General features: G+C 40.4%; 1 protein-coding gene across 3 annotated transcripts in view; it reads left to right on the plus strand.

Annotated features, from left to right (window-relative positions):
* robo3 (roundabout, axon guidance receptor, homolog 3) overlaps nucleotides 1-18473 on the plus strand; it is a 128654-nt gene that overhangs the window by 73505 nt on the left and 36676 nt on the right. For all 3 annotated transcript variants that reach the window (XM_079247747.1, XM_079247748.1, XM_079247749.1), the window contains exons 7-8: nucleotides 9980-10104; nucleotides 15377-15548. In XM_079247747.1, the coding sequence (XP_079103873.1) occupies nucleotides 9980-10104; nucleotides 15377-15548 (297 nt within the window). The remainder of the gene's footprint in view (nucleotides 1-9979; nucleotides 10105-15376; nucleotides 15549-18473) is intronic.

Raw genomic sequence — 18473 nt, forward strand, 5'->3', positions numbered from 1 at the left:
TGTCCACAAACATGCATATGAACATTAATATTATGGAGTCATTTTAAACATATATTTATTTAAATATGGGCCATAATGCACATTAAAGAACATAGGTTATAAAACTAAAATATAAAACAATACAACAGTTGTTCTGTCTTTTTTAGGTGTTTTTCTTCTGTAAATACGGTCAGGACTTTTGCAGGCTGAATGAACCAATTTTTCTTGGAAAATGCAATGACTGTACAGAAAATATTAATCCATTTGCCTGTATTTTGATTGGTGTGTTTTATTTTCAGTGCAACAAGTGAACAAACATCAGTATGTCTGCAGAAATAAATGGATAGTTTCTTGATGGTTTAAGTCTAACTAAATGGAGGAAATGAATGGCCAACAGGCGGTAGAAGGGGCAGCAGTAAATCTGGGACATGGGGGTCCTCTAGCAGCAGTGGGGGGGGGGGGCTGTATGTGAGCCCACTGATGTGATGTTAAACGAAATCTGTGGTGGAGCTTCTACTCACTGGAATCCATCATTGTGGTGGGTTTGACTTTTAAACGCTACTTCTCATTTCCAGCAGACACACTGAAACCATGAGCGACATTATAAGAAAGCAGAGTTAGGGAACACACACACACACACACACACACACACACGTTCAGAGAAGAATTAGTTTAGCCTTGATCTCTATCAATCCTCTAATCCTGCACTTGATTGAAGCCGTTTGCTTCCAAGTTGACCATATGTTCAACGAGCGAGAAAACAAAACGTTCCTTTTCATGATTTTATTTATTTATCTTCTCAGTCTTTTGGCTCGTTTTTTTTTTTTTTTTTTTTTTTTTTTTTTTAAATGAAATGCGGAAGATCTTGAGTTTTTCCTGTGGGTGGAGTTTACACATCCCCATTTGTATGCACAGCAGGCCTGAGGGGAACTTTTACCCCAAATTCTGAAACCTAAAGAGATGCTTTCAAGACGCCATACGCCGAGGCAAGAAAACTGACATTTCAAATCTCCCGCAGTTAAATTTAATGGATTCATTTACCATGTAGGACTGACCTGAGGATGCTTTGACATTAAAAAAAAAAATCAGTCTGTAACTTCTTCTGGAGCTATTCCAAGTTTCTCATCCTCAGAAGTTGATGCTGGATGAATGGGTGGGAGTTCAGAGCGTAAAAGGCTACTCCTAATTAGATTGAAGCACAGATGAATTATGGTCCCAGGAAATAACCACCTCCTCAATCATCATTTGGGAATGCAAACGATCTTAGGGAAAAAAAAAAGTGTGTGTATGTAAGAGGAGGGAGCGTCAAATGGGAGGAGGAAGCAGCAGCAACGTGAGGAGTGTGTTTATTCCTGTGTGTGAAACAGCGTCTGCATCAGTGTGGGACTGTGACAGCTGCCTGTCACATCTAAACCCCCCCGAGGAGCTCCCGCTGCGATGGTGTTTGTGTGTGTTTATGTTCGCCCATGTGCGATAGCTTGAGCGTGTTGGTGCACGTTGGGGGAGCAGGGGAGGTAAGATGCTTTGGTTGTAAGCACTTTGTCTGCCTCTGCGATGTGATTGAGCAACACGCCGAGTTGATTCAACAGCAGTGGAACAAATGGCACGCTCTGATCTCTCTGAGTGGAGGCGCAGTATGTGGTGAGCAGCTGAGCCGTTCCGTCTTCAGTCTGTTTACGACCAATCGGCTGTCGGTGATGTTCGCAGCCTCAGCCGAACCGAAGCTCGGATCAGCAGCGTTACAGTTCACAGATCGCAGAGTCTGAAGGCTTCATCCTTGCAAAACTTACCATTAAATTCAGTCGTAAAATGTTGAAAATGGTTGTAAACGTTGGTTTTATTGAGCGAAACAAAAATCCCAAACTTGTAAACAACATACAGGGATGACAGTGTGGTGCCGTCTCTCCAGCTTTGATACTAACTTTGCTGCAAGAAGTCTGCAGGCATCGATAAAACACATCAAGCGTCTTTGTCTGCATTATCTCCTGCGAATCATGCTCATATTTGTACATGTTAAACACAAATAAACTGTTATGATATCTACTGACATCAGAAATCAGCCACATCAGTGAGACTTAGATCCAAAGTATGATGGGATTTGCTTAACCTTAAATGAACTAAATACTTTAAATACTTTATTAATCGCCAAAGGGAAATTCAATTAAAGTAAAAAAAAGAAGAAGAAAAGTACAATTAAAAATATTAAATATTAATACACAATTAAAGATGCTTTATGTAACTGTCTGGCCTTAAAGATATGTTTCTGACTCGTTTGATGGCAGAGTGACATTTAATATGGATATATCAGGAGACGACGTTGTCCAGGCGCTTCCTCTGAGGCTGAGAAACTGCAGTTTGCAACCTTGGAATCACATGTTGCATCTAAACCGGTCACGCCACCAATGTTAAACATATTTCATTGCTGATTCAGCAAAGAAATGCTGGTCAGGTATCCATATCATAGATAAAAACTAAACTATATTAAAGTCGTATTGATATAAGAAATCCAAGCCCACCACACCTTTCAGGAAAACACAGTGTACTACTCTCCCTTTGTGTTGTTGTAGCCTTTTCTCTTATTTATCCTGGCCGTGACTTTCAGCTCAGACACTTCAAAGCAGCTCAGATACGTGCAAAACTGTGCGTGCTCATTTTCCAGGAAACTGGACTTGAATCGAAATGACAGGATAGTTTTATGGTCAGTTTGGAAATATGAGATGTTTTCTTACATTTTCACTTATAAGCATCTGATTTTTAGAAGATTTGTTCGGGATGTTTATTCTTGGATACAAAACTTTATTAAAAAATTAGCGAAAATGCCTGAGAACTGGTCTGTTGTCAACGTGAGGAAATATAATTTGTCTTAAATAGATTCACTGTCTGTTTCAGTTTATAAAATGTCTGTTATATTAAATCTAATAGCAGCCCAGATCAAGTTTTCATCCTCAGGGGCCAAAGTCCTGCATGTTTTAGATGTTACCCTGCTCCAACACAGGGCTGGATTATCCTCCTGACTAGCAGGGAAAAAAAATGTGTAACTACAAAGGTCCACTACGGAGGACATTGCTTAAACTTTAAATATTGTGGTAAAATATAGTTATATTTGTGTAAGAAATGATTTAATGTGTTTATAAGATATTCAATGAAAATATAACAATAAAATTTCAAGTAAAAATCAGCACAAAGAAAAGTATTATGCACTTTTGCGCTTCCCATAAAACGTGCTTGTTGCAATGGAGTCCATTTTTCTTAAAGAGAGAAAGAAAGTTCACAAAGCCCCCCCCCCCACAAACGAGGTACCATTTAAAAGCACTAAATGTCCTCTTTAAAGAGCAAAAGGTGTTAGTTCAGTAGCATTCAGGGAGATGAAAATATCGAGGTTTACAAAGGTCCTCCACAGAGGACAAATTGAACTACTGGTAGTCAGGAGGTTAAAAGTGCTCAGGCCCCAGGGTCCAGAGTGTTCCAGGGGCCCCCTTCCCCACCGCAACATTGTGAAATTGTGAATGATACACTGTGAAACAACATTTCTAACATCTCTCAGCCAATGGTACCAAAAGCAATCTACTAGACACTGTTGTGTAACTATTTGGCTTTTATCTACATTTTGTTTCATGCCCAAACTGCTGGTGTTGGTCCTATATGGCCCCAAGTGGGCGTTGGCCCCTGGGCTTGTGCCCATAATGCCCATCGGATAATTCAGCCTTTCCAACACACCTCATTTAAATCCTGTTGCTTTCTTTAACAGCTTGTTGTCAAGTTCTGCCCAATAACGTTGAAATGATAGCAGCCTCTTCATCATCCGCCTCTTTTCCCCGACTTTTTCTTTTTTCTTTTCAGCGAACATTTGGTTCCCATCGCAGAAATACAAACATTGAGACGAAGAACTTCACACTCAGACCAGATTTCCCTCCTTGCATCTGACAGTTCTTATCACAAATGCTGTGGAAATCTGACTTGCAGCCATATTCTATTTTTACCTCCCTCTTAGCATATAAGCTGTGCATGCGTTCTCCAGCTCCTGCAATACACAGCGTCTGAAGCAGATCTCCAGACGCCGTTGAGTTCCCGTCTAATGTGTTTTGTTCTTTATTTAGGCCATATGCAATTGATTCTCTTGACTTTTTTTTCTTTCTTTTTTTTGTTTTTGACAGAAACCATTCCTTTGTCCAGAAAACTGGAGAAACTGTACAAATATTACACTTTAAATAGTAGCTGCCAAAGAAATAAATAAAAATAAATAAGCAGCACTACAAGTAACATGTAGGCATTGTTTGCTGAGTCGTGTCATGTATATTTCAGCTGCTGTGCTACAATCCATATTCCCATTTCCATCCCATGTGAGGATGCTAATGTTTCTCCCTGCCCTAAATCTAAGGCTTGGTGTCGCACCGAGCACAGCCATTATTGCTAATTATGTATTACAGCCTCTGGCAACGTGCCAGCTTGCCTGCTCAAATCAAACACTGCTATTCTCCAGACAGGGCTGTGTGGTGCACCCCCCCCCCCAAAAAAGGCCTATTCATTTCTAGCTGTCACTGTATTTTTGGTGAAGTTTTGTCGAGCTCAAGGGGAAACTCTTAGGTGTTGCCAAGTCTATATATTTCTAAATAACAACCTCATACTACATATTTTCCTCGATTTATTAATCATATATGTGTGTGCACAGGATTGACGATGCATTACATAAGGAAGTGAGTATTACACTGCATTTCTTTCATGTTTCAGGCCTCGCATCAGCCTGAACGGGAAAAGTTTCCTTGTATTAGATGGGGAGTGAAAGGGGGCAGGGCATTCTGTTCCACTGGCTCGTGTTCACATACTAAACACAAGTGTTGGAGGATTGACCTTTAGGGTTAGCAGGGGAGCTGCATGTTTGACCTCAGGACATGACCCTGACCAGCTCAGCCCAGACCCCCCTGAGCTGTGATTTATCCGGCTGTTGACACGTGGATGTGCCTCCTGCTGTGCAGAGGGGCCCTGTGGTGGAAGTAGACTCCAGGACTTGAAAGGGTGGGGTTTAAATTTGTATCCAGGGCATGAAATTAAGCTCACACACTCAGTCGAAGTGTGAGTAATTGTTGGGGAAAGGTAATTCGGTGGTAGAGATTGAGAATATTTCAGTAATTGGAATGAAAACTCTTTTAGCCGCTGTGTGTTTTATTCCTTAATCAATCAGCACCTGATCCACAAACAGGTCTCATTGGACGTGCATTGTGTCGGAAAGCATTTCCCAGAGTGTAATTGCTTTTGGGTGAAGTTGGGTTGTGTTTGAGCACAGCTGCAGAGAAATCCCAGACTTAAAAAGGCTGCGTTTGGGAGTCGGAAATGTAGTCGCTCCATCCTGGTTGAATTTTTGTTGTTTTGTTGTTTTTTTCTCTCTTTCTTGCTTCTCTAAACATCAATCATTGGATTTGAACATTTGAAGTCAGAAAAGAGCATTTCATGTTTACTTCAGTGAAAACATGCTGCGAGGAGGGTATGATTATAAGATGTTGGTCTCTTCTTTTAGCTTCTTATTCTTGCAAATTGAACTTTTTGCACAGGAAACAGGGGAGGGAAGGTATTCATTCTCCCTCTGCTTGTGTTGTTTCTGTTGTTTTCCTCTCTGTTGGAAAGCTGCTCCCCTTCTTTTTTGTCTCTGTGTTTCTATGCTAATGGAGAGTGAGACTGAAAGAGAAGAAGATCAGGTGGGGAGATGAGAAATCAATTAGGACTGTTGGAGGGCATCATTATGCATTCACACCCCCTCAGCGGAGGAAGGTCTGTCACTTTGCTACAGAATCAATACAAATCAAAGAGGTATGCATGTGTGTGTGTGTGTTTGAACACGCACACACTGTGATAAGGAGTGACGTGTAGCAATAGAAACAGCTTACCATGTAGCTGTTGCCTGTCCTTCATCTGTTCAAAGACATCTGATTAGCCTGATCAGAAAGGTGACCCACAAACCTGAATTTAGGTCTCTGCTGATCCTTTTCGCTGCATCACAAAATATCATGCTCTGTGGTTCCACCAGTGATCATTTATTTACTTTTAGAAATTAAGGCCAAACAGACAAAGGCTGTATGAGACCCTATTTTGTAGCTCACGCTTGGTAGAGGCCATTTTGATCAAATAGTTACAAGGACTGTAGTTGTTGGTGCTGCAATATGATATAAGCCTTCCTGTCATTGTCTAAGGTTGCATTCACATCAGGATAGTCTGCTAGAGTTAGTCCTATTGGACAGAGAGATCGCGTTCACGCTGCACTTTGGTCAAATGAGCCAAAACATTAGAATTATATATCTGTTCTCACCAAAGGTGGTGCTGCACTAGTATATAGCAAAATAGAAGACAAGCAAGCTAAACACGGAGACTAAACTATCTGTTTTGGGTTTTTTATTTTGTCTGATGCAAGTATACTGCAGAAATACACTGCAACAATGGGACAATGGACCCTTAGCGCCATCGCTATGTATTTACCCAAAATTGCAATACTACGCCAAATACAGGAAGTGGCTTTTATTTTTTAGTCCACTTCCTGTATTTGGTCTGATTGAAACAGACCGAGACCTGCATTTGTAGGCAAACCAAGTCTGCTTCTTTGACCAGAATCAGAAATTGTTTGGGGTGTTCAGATTTCCCCAAACAAAGCGGACTTTCCAAGCAAACGAACTTGGGTTCGAATTGAAAAGGCTGGTGTGAATGCATCCTAAAATAACGGTAAAAACATGACTAAAAACACTGATGACTGCAGAAGAAAGCTTTGTATCAGTGAACCAATCTAAGCTATTTTTACTCTCTATTTGTAGAAAAATATTGTAGGAACCAATGTTGAGTAAAACACACTGATAAATAGACTATTTTGGGGTTTTGGAGTAGCTTCTGTGAGAATTTTACGACTGAATCTAAAACTGCAAGACGGGAAATAACAGGAAAAGGGAGACGGTGTTTTGCTGAAAAAAAGCACTGTTGACATGAAAAGCACCAAATTGCAAGAAGCGCAGTTACAGCGTGTCACCTGTAGATGGCGTGTATTTATTATTAGCCTTAAAAAGAATCAATACACGCCATCTACAGGTGAGGTGTTGTTACTCACTTCCTGTAATTTTGTGCTTTTTATTCAACAGCAGTTCCAAATATATTTTTCGATATACTGATTTGAGGGGGGGTTCTAGCCTGCAACATGGTCTTTAACATTTTACATTCCACAGCGGTTTGCTATTATACAGTTCTTTATTTTTGGGATTGAGCCTCTTCTATTGAGACCATTTTCAGAAAGAAACACAGTCAATTTTTCACTTGATCTCCATTCTTTCAGTTCATTGCTATCAGCCTTTTAGCAATCATAAATCCACTTGTTAAAATTGGTTGGTGAACTTTGGACAAAGCTCCTGTGGACGTGATTGCCCCCCCCCCTCCAATATCTTGTGATGTGCCAAGTTTTCAGCTAATAGCTCTGAGAGAATCACTGTGTTTGGGCTGAAACACTGTTTTGAGCCCGTCAAACTGTTGTATTTGGAATTTTTCATAGATGTGGCAAAAGAAATAGGAGCAAATGACGTGTCTCTGTGGCTGGCTGCTGATAACAAAATCCCTGAAGATACTATTCAAAATGAGTTCTTTGCTCAGTGGAGAAACAACACTGGCTCATCCACTGAGTTAGGTCCCTTTTTTGTGCTTTAATAATTCATAGATCAATGTGCAGTGATTTCATGAAAAAATTGTAAAGTACAAAGACTGAAATGAAAATTAATAATAAAATCAATCCTCATAAAAAAAAACCTATATGAACAGTAGCAGAACATCCTTTATGATGGCGTAATCCCTCGTTTCTGGAGGAAAAATGAGATAAACATCCTCCATAGAGGTGGTGACGTATCATTATATGTTGTCTCATTGTGTTGTTTTAATGTTAGTGATTGTAAACATTTTGGAAAATCTACAAATCTGTAGAGAATCCCATCTCTGACTGTCTGAATGCACCACAGAAGCTGAAAACCTCTTTATTTGCAGTGAATCTTCCCCTGTAAAATTGTTGTGGCAGACCTGACAGCAGAGGTAATGGTTGACTCTCCTGCCAGACTGCAAGAAATATATAATCGAGGTGAGATGAGGGTTCACACAGCACAGTACACAGATAGACTGTAATCACACTTTAACAAGACTCCATGGAATAAAACAGATGAATGTCTCCTGACTGCGCTGTCCTCTCTACTCTGCCTTCCCATTTTCTGCAGAACTCATATTAAAATGTTTTTCTGGTTTTTAAAGAAAAATATCGTGGAAAAAAGATCTTTTTCCTCTGACCTTGAGAGTGTGTATTTAGGTGTCACGGGCAGCTGAAAAGTCAGAAAAACACAAGCCTGGCATTTGTGTTTGGGTCTGAAAAAGTGACATTCAGTTAGCTGTGGGGTTTACAGGTTAAAGATGCATCATGCTGTGAGAGTTTTCCGCCATCTACACCCAACCTGTAACTTACTGCTGCACTTTTCCTCGGAGGAGCGAGGTTTGACTCTTGTTCTTGTTTTGCTGTTTACATCTGTAGGAACTTAACTTTAGAAATAGAGAAACAAATAAAGGTCTCAAGCAGGGCTCTCCAACTCCAGTCCTTGTTAGCTTACCATCTTGCAGGTTGTAGTGTGTTCCCTGCTGTGACACACCCAACCCAAATCAATGGCTCATTAACAGGCAGAAGATGACAACAAGCTGCTGGAGAACTTTTTCGTTTGAATCAAGTGTGTTGTAGCAGGAAACACTAAAACATGTTGGATGGTAGCTCATAAGAACGGGAGTTGGAGACCCCTGGTCTAAACATACTACAGTATGATTATGCCTTAGCAAGGTAATCTGACATCAGCTTCATTGTACTTGTACACACTAGCTGGACGTTATGAATTCCCATTTTTAATTTGATCATCAAACGGATCGGCAGGACAGAGAAAATAGCTGGATAACTGTTTACATGGATGATGAAAACCAGTCTGATGTTTTACAAGGACATTTTCATGGAAGGTAAAATGATCTGATCAGTTGTATTTATATGATGGACATCTTTGATGAAACCATAATTTTTTTTTTTTTTTAAGCTTTTGACCATCAAAATAGTAAATAATCCTTAACTCTTTCAGTTTCCAACAAAACTTTGTATCTGCCACATCCCCCTCTGTTTTGCTGCCACTGTTTTTGCATCAGGTAACCCTCACATGGTTCAAGAGACGCAGAAATAAAAATTATCACAGCACAGATGCGAATGAGTGGAAACATGGTTATGTTTGCACGCTGAACCTCCCCTCTTTATCCGATTGAAAATTCTTTTCGACCAAGACCAATCAAGCCGCTGTGGCGTTTATGAGGCGCATATTTATTCTGACTGGACGTTAGAACACATTGAAAGTGATCCGTATAAACATAGATACTGACAGCCGTCATCAGTAAAGAGTTTTGGGGCAAAAAGTGTAATAACAAACACTTAAACTAAAAAAGAAAAAAAAAGGATTATTTGTGTTATATTTGGTTTGATTTATTCATCACAATGTGGAATTTTGTTCCCTATATTTGCAGAACCGGTTGAAATACACTGAAAAACTAAAAGTGGATCTTTCTCTAGTGGTTGAAATTGAATATCTGAGTTATGTAGAGTTAAGTAGAAAAAAATCACTACTCAGACTTTGAAAAGGCAATTTTTCCCCATGTCTCCTGACATCGTCAGATAAGCACCGATACCTGGTTTTCTGCAACAGGGAATGAGTGACAGAGCTTTTCATTGTTTTCTATTATATTTACTGACAGTCAATATACTGAATGTGTGCCTAAATGTGTGTGTGTGTGTGTGTCTGGAAGATAAAGAGACGAGCAAAGCTTGAGTTGTCAGTTATGGGTTGTTGTCACCCTGTTAGCCTGTCACAGCTTAGCGACTCAACGCCACTGCTGGATTCTCCATGTCACAGAACGCAACACGAAGCCTTCATTTCAAGTTTGCCCTCAATCCCGTTCCGCTGTCTTCTCTGTGTTGCAGTGCCTCCCCAGATCATCATCAGACCACGAGACCAGATCACAGCTCCGGGCCGTACCGTAACCTTCCTCTGCGGCACCAAGGGAAACCCACCGCCAGCCGTCTTCTGGCAGAAGGAAGGCAGCCAGGTGAGAAGCTGCCTGTCAGGTGTATTGAGGGGAACTCTGAAACAAGTTCTGTTTAAAACGAGTTTGTCCTTTAGAGACCCCTGGCAGGATTTCATGCTCAATTTTCATCTGACAGTGGGAGCACTGGAGAATGAGGTTTGGGTGACAATGTTGGTTTTTTGTGAACGAACTGGTCGTACAAATAGGTTGCATCAAAAAAACATAATAACTATATCACATGTACTTCTTAATGCATTTTATTGTAGATTTTATGCATACACAGCATCACTTGCACAAAAGTCATCTTAAAGTCATTAATGAGCAATATTTAGCAAGATTTGTAATAAAATGCATCTTCCTTTTGAACGTCTCATCCGCTGGACTTGATTGATATATTAACCAAGTAGGGTCATGTTGTGTTCAGCTTGGTAAATGAATCGACCCCTAACCATGCAACATACACATGCTCTCTTATGTACGCCAAAGGTTTGTCGATTCCAAGCATTGTCACATCTTGCTGTCAAATATAGACAGAGCCTCCATGACGCTATAGATTCCTGAGGAGCTGTATTGAAGCTCATTTGCCAGTTCCCACCGTCACCATCTTGGCAGCGTCATGTGTGTATTCTCTCTTGGAAAACACAAAAGGGGCAAAGAGGTGGAGCTGAGAGGGAGTGTGGAGCGGATGATTGACACCTATCAAACTCTAAGCTGCCAGTAGTCAAGAGCTAACTGAACTAACATTGAGCTAGCGGGAGCTAAAAAGGTAACGAAGGTAGGCGGGCTAAAGCTAAGTCACGCTGTTTACTGGCTAAAATCCACAGTTGTGCAACACTCTACCTTCTTTTTGTGGGATATCAGGTACAATGACAGTGCTGCAGCATGCACACTCCTGTACAGTGACAATCAAAAGGACACCCCCCCCTAATTATACCAAATTTCTAGATGAAATTGGTTTTAAACAGATGAGTTTAAAAAAAATCTCTACCCCCATAGTTGTCATGAAGGTAAACCTGACCTATTAAACCTAAAATCTTTTTTGGTACCAGGCTGTAATCATGTTTGTTTCTGCTGTGAAGTTGGTCTTTTTAACACGGGAGTGGGTGTTTGCTCTGTTTTGGAGTCGCTAGTGGATGAGGAGTGAACTTTTGGCACTTCTGCATCGGCTTCACTTTTAACCACCGGAAGTTGCTGCTTGGTCGCCACCCTTCACACTCCATCCATCTTTTACAAAGTCAATTCATCCACTAGTGGGCAGTGTCGCGTTCAGCGTTATAATGTCAGTTTCAGACATCAGTTGTTGGCAGTTATTTACCGCTACGAAATTGTTTGCCTGCAATGTACTGGTGAGCTGTCAAGGGTGTACCCTGCTATTCGCCCAAAAGGGTGCTGGGATAGGCTCCAGCTTCCCCATGACCCTGAATTGGATTAAGCAGTTTGGAAAATGAATGAATGAAGTTGTTTGCAACACACCCAAAACACTCCCGTAGCCTTTCTTCAACAACTTGCTCATTCTCTCTGGTTTTGTCCTCATCTTCTTCGTCTCTGGTTTGTTGCTTTCGCTGGTCAGCTCAACTGTTCAACGCTGACCCCACTGTTTCCAAAGGTATTGCTCCATTTGCTGCAACGGATCTGCAAGGCCTCTGAAAACACACCAATTATGTGTGAAAATGACACAGGAAATGGACCAAAGTGTCATCTGCATCGAGCATAAAATGTGCCTCAGCTGGATGATGCAGATCATTTAATGTTCTCTAAGTCCTGCAAGAAACATTTCCTTCATAATGCCGTCAACAAATGCCTGTTATGCTAATTAAGCCCATCATTATCATCAAATACAAATGGAGTTGTTCAACATCAGTTAGCATTATGTAGTGTGGTTCAATACACAACAATCTGTCAGGCAGCTACACATTAAATTTTTGCAACCTTTATGAGGGAATTCACATTTATACAGAAATCATCTTTTGTAAAAGAGGTGTTAAGCACATGAATTTATCAGGAAGCTATTTGTTTCTATTATATTTCAGAGTCAGGAGAATGGAGTAATGACCATTAAATATCCCTTAGAAACACCATGACGATCCAGAAAGCAGTGAACTAAAAGACTTGATAAGAAGAGCGACTACATCGCTGTTAAACCCTCTTCATCTCATGGAAACCAGCAGGACCTTTATGATTTTTTTCAAACAAAGATCAGTATTGAGTCCAACAACCAGGCTCTGGAATGGGATTGAAATGAATCGGGGCTCTTAGCAAAGCTTGTGTGACTGCAGCAATTCAATTAAATTCAATTCAACTTTATTTATATAGCGTCAAATCACGGTAATGCCATCTCAAGACGCTTTACAGACAGAGAAGAAAATATAATGAAAGCCAATTCATAATAGCCTATATAAGGAAACCAACAGATTGAGTTGGGTCCAAACTTTACTGCATTAATGCATTTTTCAACAAGACAATGCAAAACTATACGATGCTCACAGTGGTTGGTATCCTTATTGCCAGAATCAACCAAGAGGGAAAGATACATTACAAATATAACAAAAATTGGCATGATAAAATATGGCAATATTAAGGTTGCACTAAATAAATGCCAATAACATCACATTTTTATTTTCTTTTACTGATATCAGCGATGATTAAACTTCGAAAGAAACATATGGAATGTGCGACTCTTACGGGACCATTCTGCAACGTTGGCCATCCAGTATAACCTGGTTTGCTCTCCATGCCGCTCTGATACATCTGGTTCACGATGAGCCCACGTCTCTTCTCACGGTCATCTTTTGCTTTCATCATCCAAAGCCGTGGCTCAGTGTAGAGGCAATGTGACTCACGCTCATACACACCTCACTTTCCCATCATCCACCGAGCGTATTATTCACCAAAGCATGAGTCTGCACAGGCCTGCATGTCTTCAGAGGTGACTGTGTGTGTGTGTGTGTGTGTGTGTGTGTGTGTGTGTGTGTGTGTGTGTGTGTTAGAAAGGCGAGCGTTTGATAAGCATTGCAGCCTGTTGGAATGCTCTGAAAAGCCTGATGAGAGTGCGTGGGTGCCTGTAGCATGGCTCCCAGGTATAGATTAGAGGGGAGAAAGTGAGATTGAAGGAGGCCTGGAGAATGTGTGTGGGAGAGGGACAGCAAGTGTGGAGGAGAGAGATAAAGAGGAGAAAGCATAAGAGGAGGAAGATGAGGAGGAGAGGAAGTATGTGGGAAGTATGTTGGGAATGACTTGACAATGGTTGAGAGGGTTTGGAGTTTGCTTCCCTGTTTGAGTGGCTGTATTCATTTGGTGTAGCTGAGTATGGATGCAGGAGATGTGGTGACAGATGGTGAAAGGATAATTCATCATTCCTGATTTATTTTATTCCATTGTTGGTTTGGATGTTGTGGACCTATGTCCAAAATAAAGTTTACATTGAGCTATCATTCCGCTTTTTAATTCTTTTTTCTTTTTTTCTTTTTCTTTTTTTTTTTGTAATCCGTTTCCGATGTCCGAGTCTCTTGGTTGAAAGGTGAACATAACCATGAGTTTTATTGCTGTGTTTTGATTTGCATCTTCATCCATTCATCCATTCACTGCTGCTTTTCTGGGTTCTGGTTGTGGGGGAGCAGCCTGAGCAGAGAGACCCAGACTTCTTTTCCCTGGTTTTTTCTTCAAGCTCCCCCATGGGAATCCAAAGGCGTTCCCAGACCAGCCGAGAGACATAGTCCCTCCTGCATGTTCTGGGTCCTCCCTGGGGCCTCTTCCCACTGGGAAGTGCCAGGAAAACCTCCCTAGGGAGGCGTCTATGAAGGCAAACTAGCCAGATTCCTGAACCCCTCTTGGATGACCAAGCTTCTCAGCCTATCTGTGAAGACCCCAGACAGCCAAAACTAATTTTAACCTCTTGTATTTGCTTTTACTTTCCTTTCAGTCACTACCCACAGCTCGCTACCACAGGTGAGAGGAGCTGCATAGATCAGCTGGTTAATTGAGAGGTTCACCTGCCAGCTCCTTTTTCGTAACAGCTGACATTTGCAGTTTGTTCTGCCTATCTTGAGAGCGTTAATAAGAAAATTTTACCTGAAATAATGTGATAAAAATTATGAAAGCAAATACATGAAAAAAAAAAAAAAAAAAAATTAAAATGTAGTAAAGGAACTTTTTTATGTTTCAAAAGAAGACTTGACATTCGTTAATGGTGATATGAGGACTTATATGAACAGCATCTTACCCAGCAAACACCAACATAATGTTAGTTCTGTGGTCTTAACCGTATTCCACATATTCCCAGAAATGAAAATTAATTCCTGAAGAAGAGCTTTTCTTATTTTCCTCTAATGGAGTTCCAACACTTCGATTTTATTCCCCTGATAGAACTACAGTTGTGCTCATATTCATTCATACCCTTTCATTAAAGAAGGGAAAAAACAGCTGCTTGTAAAATAAGCTGAAATTGACTAAAGTAATAATGAATAAAAAAATTGTGAAAATCCTTACATTATTTTGTAATTCTGGTTCAATTATTTTTTTTATTTTTTTTTTAAAGCAAACAAATAAGATAATTTATTACATATTACATCACTCATAAAGTAATATTTAGTTGAACAATCCTTTAATGTTTCCACTCCAGTCAGGTGTTTTCTGTTCATCTCAGTCAGACTTCTGCACCTGTTGACAGGTATTTTGTCCCACTGTTCAACAGAAAAGTGCTCTAATTTGTCCAGGACCAATTTGTTTGTTTGTTTTTTCTTTTACAACTCAATTAAATGAAAAAACAGTGTCTTATATTGCTAAATTTTATTTTTGCAAATTTTTAGTTATTGTTCCTTTTTTAAGTCTCCAGTTATTTGAGTGACTGTTGTAAATTCAGCCTTTTCTTTAATGAAAGGGGATGAATACATATGAGCACAACTTTACTTCTTATACTTAATTCCAACCACTAGCTTTGTGTTTGCTTCCAACGAGTCAAGGAAACATTTTGGATTCACATTTGGTTTCCACACCTTTTTAACGGATTGTTTTAAATTTGCTTTACTTATTTCTCTTGAATAAATACTGTATTCAGACTCTTTATGTTGCCATCTTTCATGTCCACTGCATATTTAATGTGACACGGGATGTAAATGTTCTAAACGTTTTCTTATAAACCTTTACATAAACTTGGTTGAATGATTTACATATTTCTTTACTTTTTCTTCCTTTCAGCATAAAGAAATAGCAAGTAGCTGCTTATGGTTATAAAATGAATGACTGAATATATAGGTAAACAAAAGACTAATCTGTTTTGATTGTCGTTTTTCTCTAGATCTTGCTGTTCCCCATCCAGGAGCCATCGCAGGCGGGTCGTTTCTCTGTGTCGCTGAGCGGTGAGCTGACCATCGCCGATGTGCAGGTGGAAGACTCCGGCTATTACATCTGTCAGGCCATCAGCGTGGCCGGCAGCATCCTGACGAAAGCCCTGCTGGAGGTGGAAAGTGGTGAGTAGAAAGGAAACCTGATAATGCAAAATAAAGAGATTGAAAGGGTGGTAATTAGAGATGACACTGAAAATGCAGTAATACAGTTAGCTGCAATATATATGAGGAGAGAAATCTGTCGGAAAGGTTTCATATTTTATGACTCGGCTCTCTGCTTTCGGTTCACATACATGTCGGTTCCCATGCACAGCTGTTTCATTTGCTCTCAAAGCCTACACTCAGTTTAAATAATGATATGAAATGTGGATCCACACAGGAGATTTGGTGCGGAAGAAGTCAAAAATGTTAATGTTGCATCACATGATGGACCTCAGGCTTGTAATTATAAGCCCAATGAAAAGAAATAGCATCTTTCATTTTAATTGCTCTGGTGATTTAACGATGTTAGCTAGCATTAGCTAACGATTGCTAATGTTGAAATATAAAGTTTACAATGAAAAAACAAGATGGATCATTTCAATATTTGAGTATTATACAGTTTACATAGCAGAAGCGTCAGGCTAATGTCTTTCTAAAGCAAAGCAACTCTGCATTAACTCTGATGCTGCACAAGTTAAAGCTTTAAAAAAGGTCAAATCAAGAAATTTGAAGACACTTGAATTTAAAAAAGAAAAAAGAACAGCAGCACTGAGTTTTCGTCCTTTTTGATTCATATTTCTTTCTACTTTATTACTACAGATTGATTTTCTGTTGCGCTGCTGACAATTATCAAGTAAAAACAGTTACACAAAAGAAACCGCAGATGGCTATCAGTTTAGCACACTTCTGGTGGCATCCCTTGTCAAAACCTTGTATTTGCTCCCACAGAGTATTCATGAAGTAAAAATCTTTATCTGCACAACATTCACCCAGGTAGGGAAACTGATTCTGCAAAACCACAGGCTCTGTGTGCTAAAGCTGCAGTTTGTAGCACAAAAAATTCAGCCGTTTTCACACATTCTGTCATCTTGTAATGCTGGAATCACCATCCATCCGTCTGTCCGTCCTTGTGTCTGTCTGTCCATCTGTTTGTCCATCCATCCATCCATCCATCCATCCATCCATCCTCTGCCCGTCAACCATTATCGCGTTTGTGGGGCAGTTGCCTAAGGAGGGAAGTGCCATCTTCACCAGCTTCTCTCAGTGGAAGGTTCCTGGAACACTTCACAGGGCAGATGTCCAGGAGGCATCCTAACCAGATGCCCTGGACACCTCACCTGGTTCCTCTTGATGCGAAGCAGCAGCAGCTCTACTCTGATCCCTACCTGGATTACCAAGTTTCTCGCCTGGATGCCCCGCTGAGGAAACTTATTTCAGCCGCTTGCATTTTGGATTTTGCTAGCCACAGCTTGTGACAGACCCGTATTCAAGAGCTTTGCCTTTTGGCTCTTTCTTCACCATGACAGGCCAGTACAACATCCACATTACTATAGTAACACCAATCCACCTGTAATCCCCAGAAAAATATAGCAGGTAAAACATTGTGTGAATGCAGCAGCAAATACTATTTTCAAGGAGCCACAGTGATTCCCACATTGTGCTGTTTTGCATCGTGTTGTACCGTCTCTTTGCTCTTAAAAAAACGCTTGCAAACTCTCCCCTCACATGTACAGCTGTGGAAGCACTTCTGCATCATTAAATCCTCTGCTGGGAAGTTCATGCTTGAAACTAGAAGATTTTGACTTATTATCCAGACGCTCTGCTAAACATCTCACATTATGACATTATAATACAGTTTGGATCCAACTCAGTCCAGTTTGATTGAGTATATTTTTAAATGCTAATTCAAAAAGCTATTGAAGCTGGCTCTTTAAAACTTCACATTGGTTTTATTCTTCAGCCTGTTCAGGTAGAACACAGGTGTCAAACTCCTGTCCTCGAGGGTCGGTACCCAGCAAGTTTTTGTTGTCTCCATGCTCCATCACACATGACTGAAGTAGATGATTATAGTAACAGGAAGGTGTTGGATTTATTTGATTTAAATCAGGTGTGATGGTGCAGGGAAACAACAAAAACCTGCTGGATACCGACCCTCGAGGACTGGAGTTTGACATCTCCGGCCATAGAAGGTGTTGGGTTTTCAATGAAGACAAGAAATCTCTATCAACAGGACCGAGCCATCTGAAAAACCTGACTCAATTTGGGTGTTTTTTTGTCTTGTGAAAAGCAATTAATTGAGATTTAACGCATATTTGTGCAGTATTATTTATGAATAACTCAGCCATCAAGTTGCAGCAAAACATGTCATGGAAGAAAAAGGGAAAAAAAAGCTCATGAAAACTGTCACTGCACGCATATAAAGACAGACTAATTTTCACAATCAGCCCCGCATGTGCGCATTGCCAAACCGCCTCAAAATCCACCTCAAATTAAAATATTCCTCTTCCCAAATGCGCAAACAGCAGGAGGCCTAATCTGATGTAATCAAAGAGGACAACTGCTGATTGTTTTATGCAAATATCCCAGCTACAACATATGTTTCCCTCCCCACATCCCTCAATAAACAGGGATTTTGTTCTGCTCCTTCTACACTAACCTCTATTGTGACTTTTCACTTTTCACAAAAGCTTTAGTTAACTGCTGACTCTCAACAACACAATGTTGGCATCTTCATGTGTATGGGCAAATGTTAAATACACTGTGTCAGAGGAGAGAGAGGGGAAAAAACGACGAGCAATCTTCAGCTCTGTCTGTAGCATGCATGATTGTGGAGAAATTCTTTCAACTCTCCTGGTTGGCACTGTTTACATCCAAGCATGAACTTACAGGCATGCACATGTGCAGCACAGCCGTATAAGTCCATGAGGCTGCAGCAAACTGTCAGGATGGATGTGAGCTCATGAGGTTAAGTGAAGACATGAAGGCATCTACTGTATTTAGTAATAATACAATGTACTGACTGCAGCCGGAGCTGTGCATTAAATAAGCATGCACACGCTGTGAAAA

This window comes from Telmatherina bonti (assembly GCF_933228915.1).
Source record: "Telmatherina bonti genome assembly, chromosome: 10".
Lineage (NCBI taxonomy): Eukaryota > Metazoa > Chordata > Actinopteri > Atheriniformes > Telmatherinidae > Telmatherina > Telmatherina bonti.